Below are 7,287 nucleotides of genomic sequence, written 5' to 3' on the forward strand. Positions count from 1 at the left end.
GTTGTAGCCTGTAATATGCAGTTGTAAATATTCATTTAAATTACAGAACTGCCAGATGTGGCATGACAATTTCTCTGCAAGATTAACCCAGTAATATGGGAAAGAGGATTCAAAAACTTTTGAATAGGGGAAAACCATGTTCAAATGGAAAAAAAAAAGCACAGCAGAGAAAAGAAGGGAAATGTCATAGATATCCACAGAATTATAACACCAAATCTTGATACTGCTGAAGTCAAAGACAAATCCTATGCTGTATGCTGCAGAGTCAGTGTTTGTGCACAGTGAATGTTTACTTTGGTTTCCTGATGCATCTTTAAAAACACAGCATATTGTTCTTCCACAGTTACTCTGAAGTGGCTGCAGAGCTACATCATATATAGAGAGCACAAGCAAGGAACACCAACTTGACCAGAAGTGCACGAGATTTGGAGGGTAGGTCGGATGTTTGAAAACCACCCGGTTTTGAGGTATGTTTGAAAAGCACCTTTCCTGACTTGATTTGGGTTGCTCTTCCAATTAAAAGAAAATTTTGTGCAGTTACCTACTTTAAATTGTGGGTGCTAGATAATATAAAGTAGCAAYGACTAAACAGCAAAAGGAATTACAAATTCCTGAACAATACTGTAACACTCTTTAGTTCCAGACATTTGGGCAATGCATGATAAGCCACCTAAGCATCTAGGTATGAAAGAAAGGAATCAGTGTTTGGAATTCAGTGTTGCTATTGACATCTCTAGCTTTGCTGCACAAATGTCTCAAATTTCTAAAATCATTTTGATTCCAACGTGGGAAAACAGACAAAAGTGATTATCACAAGATGTTACTCTGTCAGCAAAAATGGAAAGGCCAAGGTTGGGCTGAGAGCCACCCCTGTCCCTCCAAACAAGCTCAGCAGAAATTTTCAACAAACTGGCATAACCAAATATCAAATTCATGCAGGTTAAGTCATATAAAAATATTCTTCCAGAAACTCAAATGAAAAGAAGCGTGCAAGTAAGGTCACGGACTAACAGCTGATGTGGAACCTATAAGGAGCAAAATATAAAACATCATGGAAGAATGATCTCCTAAGATGAGACCATACTGCATTAATCCTCTTCTTGTCCCGCTACTCCCAGAGAAACATGACTGCCAGATCACATCTGTGCTGATGAAGAGGAGGAGGCAGGACAGGTCCTTTATTTCTACCCCTCACTGTCCTGGGAAATTCTCTCCCACCTTCTGTATTTCTCTGTCTTATGAGTCCTCAAAGAATTTAAATGTGGAGCAGACCATCTTAAACCTTGATAAGAATGACATATATTTCATTTTACTTGTTGATTTGCATGCTTTAAAGAAGGCAAACTAGTACCTCTTAATCCATGGAAAAATGAAAAACACCAACACAGTAAATAACTCTTCTCCTCCCCATGTAAGGCAATACCATTTCTGGGAACTGCAAAAAACCATACAACCCTGTGCTTGCTGACCTAAGTCAAAAGACACAGAACCGCATAAGGGGCTGGGGCATCTACGCAACCAAAAAAGAAGAATGCCATTCTCAAATGAAAGTAACACAAAATTTTAAAATCTTCTCCTAGTTTGGCCCATGAACAGTGTTTCTCATGAGAAGGACAGAAATCAATTGTCCTGATACCAATTTGTCCAAGGGAATGCAAATAATTCTCCACACTTAAGCTTAGACATGCTAGTTGTCTCCCAGAGATGCATCAGCATTCCTCAAAATTTCTGTTTTCTTCCCTCAGAAAATTGACAATATTCCTGAAGTGCCTTCAGAGGGTCCTCTCCTCCTCTTCCCTCCTTCCCTGGCTCCAGGCCTTTCCCAAAGAAACAACACAAAGCTGACAGCCTTTATGGGGCTCCAGGACTAACTTGTGACGAGTTGCTGCCTCACTCGTCAGGCCCCCCGGCAAACTCCTACATTGGTTGGGAGCTACTGAGGTTAAATGACAATAAGGTAATTTAATCAAGTATAAAACATTATACATCACTTGAAACATTTTGCCAAACTAGGCATAAAGAATGTTTCCTGTTTTGTTTCTGATTACATGAATTTTCTTACTAGCTCTCTGTTCAATCCTTAGCTTAGTCAGACTAAAATATTTATTTTAAGCATGAAAACATAACATGTTAAGAAGGCAATATGGACTTTTAAAAAATAAATAGCTGGATTTTTCCTAAAAGCTTGGGTAAGGTGTACTTCATCGATTTGAACTGAGGCCAGTTTTACTTTAAGATAGGATACCCTTCCAGCTACTTAAGGACAAAATAAGAGCCTAAAAGATATTGTTGATATAAAACTACAATAAGAAGAGCTAGATAACCGATTTCAACAAACTAGTTAGCAGGCGTTTATATCTGCTCATTCTAGAAGTAGAGGAGCAAGCTGTACATTATGAAGAACTACACTACAAAACAGATTTATCAGTACTAAACACAAGAAGCATAAGTGGAGATTTTTAACACAACCTAAAAATCTAAGGGATGATGAGAGTAATCCAAAAGGCAAATTAACAATGAAGGTGGAAGAGTCATTACAGTTTGCTTTACAAATGTTTCCTATAACAACACTGATAGCTGCTATTTTACCTGGTATTTTCCTGAAAAAGGTTTTATCAAATGCTGAAAAGGAAAGTGAATACTTACATGTGATAAAAACACTGAGCAGTATCTGACAAAATGCAAGCACTTTAAAAATGTGTATAGTCAGTGCCAACTTGTTTCCACCTTTATTACCAAAACATTTCATTTAAAAGAGAAAAACAGCAATAAGACTGTAAGGAGCAACAATCAACCAACTGGACTTCACTGGATCACAAAGGGCTGTTCAAAGTTCAAAGACCAAACGGAAACCAGGCTGGGGACTCACCACGCTGTGGTTAAGCRGCTCAGTAATCCAGGCACCTAATATTGCATTAAAAAACCTGAGCTACCTGGTATGCAACACTGCTGTGGTATAAACTCACTTTGCTGGTTCAAAAACTGTTTTGGAGTAACTTTTTATTGGCAGGCACCGGGCCTAACCAGGCATCTTATCTGTTCACAACACTCCAACTTTTAGATAGATCAGATACTATCTTTTGTCTCCCAGCCAACATAAAAAGCATAAGCTGGCACAAACACTGTCTAATCCACTCCAGCTAATTCAATAGGAAGGTGATTATGTGTCAACACCTGATCTGGATCAAATTTGCACTGTATGACCCAGCAGAAGGCAGATCCATTTTTAATGATAATGGCCTCAGAGCAGAAATCTCCCAGACCAGATTCTCAGGTCAGCTGAGGATCGCACTGAAAATGTATGGGCAGCAAAACTGAATGAATTGACAAAAAGTGAAATAACACTCACAAGCAGCCAAGAGAAATATTTCTCCCTGGGGAAAAATTTGAAGAAAAAAGCTTTACTGTGGTCAATCTTTCCGGTGACTGATGCCAAACGTAATTTGAAAAGCTTGGGTGACAGCTAGCCAAAGACTGGTGCCAAACATGGCACTGATGTCACTGGTTCATCACTGCTGTACTAGGGAGGAATCAGCTTCAAAATGACAAAGAGGTCAGAACTAGGTGAAACACTCCATCCCAGCTGATCATCTAGACACCATTTATTGTATTTGTAAGTGAATGAATGTTACGAATCCTCATAAACTAAAGACTGAGATCTCTGTTAATGAATGATATAAACTGAAACAACCTATTAAGAACAGTCTATAGGAGCACACAGATTATAAACAATGGGCTCTTCAGCATCCATTTAATGTACGATCCATTCAGCATACCTTCCATTCAGGCTAGCTGTCATTATGTAAAAATGTATCTCATTTATTCTAAAACATGTGATATTTTTTCACTTCCAGAAATATATGATCATTTTTGAAATGCAAAATACAAAGCTTCTCTCTCCAAAGTGTTGAAGATCAACTGCAATACTGAGAATAAAACCAGAACAGATCAAAGCCATGAAGACCACAGGTGAGCCTGCCAGCGTCAAATATTTTATGGAAAAAATAGGTAGTATTAGGAGAAGTCTGCAAATCTGAAACCAATGTAGTCATTCAACACAAGTCCATAAAACACTTAAGATTACTTCATTTGTCGATTCCTAGCATCTACCCATGTATCAGTTAAAATCAGAAGTGCTTAACAAGCAAAATCCTGTCTTCTAGACAATGAAAATATTGCTTGACGGTGAAACATATTGTATGTACTTTAGATAAATAAAGCAACTGAAAAATAAAAAGAGGAAGAAGATTATTTACCAAGCACACAAACTAGTAACTGAATTCAGTATCATGCCTGAAATTCACTACAGAACAGCATAAAGCAATGCACATGGTCTGACACCTATAGCACATGAAGTGGTGATGCACGTTAACTGAAAAGTAGTGTATGGTGCTATTGTCTCTCACTGCAAATTCTCACAGAACGTGCTCTGTCAGTAAAGCTACACATGACCTCAGAAAAACCTGTATACATCAGAACTGTACGTGAATTAAGAATGACAACCTACTTCTATCTGCAAGAGAAAGAACAGAAAGAAAACTAATTAATCAAATGAAACAAAACTATCTTAAATTCAGAGGAGATATGCAAAACAATCAATGAGTACTGCTTAGAAATTACCTTCAAATATATGCACAAGTAATTTGTGTTAGTTAAAAAAAAAAAAAAAGAAACCTTTTCAGAAGAGATAAAAAAATAGCCTTGGTAAAGCACATACCCAAATGACTAACACTATCTATAACCTTGAATTATCTTCCTTCCTTTCTTCTGGCTGTAGGCAAACACTCATTAGAGAAGGTCTTTCTTAAGGACACATTCAAAGCTCTTGCACATAGAGTCATTTTTCTGTTGGGTCATCTTGCAGCTTGTTTGTCACACAGAAGAACCTGAACAGACAAGTTTCCTTTGTAAATTGCCATACTGCTACGCATCTCTCCAGACTACAGAATGTAATCTTCTTAAATGCTAGGTATGGTATAACCTCTGCATTGAGCCTATGAATCTGATAACTCATAAACTGGTTCCTTAGTCTTATCTACATCTCCAGATATTTTATATGCAATATAAAGGCCTTTGCAAACCAAATAAAAGACAAGTCAAACTGAGAAACTAATAGAACTGCAAAGTTTCTACACCATATGAAGGGGAAYATGTCTTTGAAGATCCCTGCTAATATTGAAGCATTTAAAAAAAAAGAGTAAGTACTGATTCATAATAGAATTGGCAGGTCTCAAAATACAGAGTCAAAATACAAGGCTCATGAAGCACGTGGGCTGGGAAGTAACACAACAAAAAATTCTCCCCACAGGAACCAAAAAGACATTTTAAGGAACTCTTCAAAAAAAGAGTTTTATTAATTACAACAGACAGCATGTTACTGTCTTCAGAATATTAAAGTATCTTAAAAAAATACATGAATCAGGCAATTTATAGACATAATGATGCCTACGCTAGTATGCATAACATACTGAGGAGGTGGCACAAAAATTCAGTTGCTCCAAACATGTTAAATTGCATATAAGCATCTAATTTGATTATATCAAAATAAAGTTAACACGCTTCATTGTGGCTTATCTGCATAAATAAATGCTAGGTGCATGATACCGGTCTTGAACTAGAGACAGGCACATTGCAATCAGAAGAGAGTAATGTCATCACCATTTTTACATTACTGCTGTAGGGTGTATCGGGTAACATAAAAACACAAAAATACAGTCCCTCCCTCAGCTGAAGCCTATAAAAGAATCCATGAACCACAGTGGGACTCCAGAAGTGATCAAAACTAGGAACTTACCGAATCAGTGTCCAAAATCCCTCATGATTTTTAAGACAGGGAGAACTGGATGCAGTAACAAAAATACATAAACATACAGCTGTTTGTACACGTGTTGCATTCAGACATAGCTTTCACAGCAACGCAACACCCTTTGGTAGAACAATGTAATAACTCACCTTTAAAGCCAATGGAAGATAATTATCATGAAAAGCACAAAACACTCCTACAGTTTGAACACAGCACTGGCAGGGAAACACAACTACTTTTTTACTAGCTCTTTTAAAATCACAGCATTATTCTGAACTTTGCCTTCTCATTACATAGCTGTGGAGCAACACTGCATCAGGCTGTTACCAAAAGCGCCCTTAAAAAGCTGTATTATGCTTGGTGTTGAATGCACAAGTTAACACAGGGAGGAGTTAGAGACGGTCACCCAGAGTTTCCTCTGACTTAAAAATGACTAATCTGAATTTTTAAAGATTTTTTCCTGAATACAGAGAAACATAAAATACACATAAAACAAAAGAGAGTAGGCTACTGTTTGCAATACACAGTTTCACATATGTAACAACACAATGTGCCCTGCGTGTATTCTGCACTATCCACGACATATTCCTCACTCACCCTCCTTCACTTTCCGCCTCCTCCGAGCTGGTGGCTTCGGCGGCGCCGGGAGCCGCCTCGGCTCGTCTCCGCCTGGTCGCTCTGTGCGACGGGCTGACTCTCTGAGCAGCCCCCTTCCCCTGCAGCTCCGCTCGGACAAGCGCCTCCAGCTTGGGAAGAGCTTCTTTCAGGAATTTCACCTCCCTCTTCAGCTCGTCCACGCTGACCAGCAAGCCGTTCAGTTTGTCCAGGATCTGAAGCTGCCTTCCGTGCAAAGCCAGCACCGCGCCCTGCTCGCCCCGAGCTTCATTTTGCAAGCCTAGGGCATCAAACCGTTTGCCCACGGCGAGCAGGGCAGGTGCACTCACGGCTGCGCCGGGTTTCCGGATCTTATGGTACCAGATGAGGAACAGGCTTATTCCAGCGGTGCCTGCCATTATGCCCAGTATTAGTCCTTTATTTTCGAAGTGAGACATTTCCGTGCTCTCCTGAAACTGTGAGACAASAAGAACGCGGGGGGGGGGGGGTGAAAAGTGCTTTCTTGCTCTCACCGAAATACTTTGCTTTTAAGCCATAAACGCGTCAGTCAGCAGTAACCGGTGCGGGCTGTGGAAGTTGCAGCACCGCCGCAGCCGACTCTACAACGCAAGATCATGTGCAGCGACAGCGACCGCGCTGCACCAAAACCAGGACGGGTTAGTATTTCTTTTTTTCTTTTTTTTTTTTTTTTTGGGGGGGGGATACTCCTGCACCGGCACCTGCGCAGGGGCGCAGCCTTCATTTTTTACCTTTGCGGCAACTTAGGGGTTTTTTTTGTTTGTTTTTGTTTTTTTTGTTTTTTTTTTAACGGGGAGAAACTGGGGTTCCGGTCGGCTCCCCCGCCGCACAGCAAGAGGACGCAGCCGCCA

General features: G+C 39.8%; 1 protein-coding gene across 1 annotated transcript in view; it reads right to left on the minus strand.

Moving 5' to 3' along the window:
- The window catches only part of RMDN2 (regulator of microtubule dynamics 2), a 47,916-nt gene extending 41,061 nt beyond the window's left edge, over nucleotides 1–6,855 (minus strand). The window contains exon 1 of the mRNA XM_026081247.1: nucleotides 6,401–6,855. Within this exon, the coding sequence (XP_025937032.1) occupies nucleotides 6,401–6,855 (455 nt within the window). The remainder of the gene's footprint in view (nucleotides 1–6,400) is intronic.
- Between the last annotated feature and the right edge of the window lie 432 nt (nucleotides 6,856–7,287).

Source organism: Apteryx rowi, unplaced genomic scaffold (assembly GCF_003343035.1).
Source record: "Apteryx rowi isolate R43461 unplaced genomic scaffold, aptRow1 scaffold_54, whole genome shotgun sequence".
Lineage (NCBI taxonomy): Eukaryota > Metazoa > Chordata > Aves > Apterygiformes > Apterygidae > Apteryx > Apteryx rowi.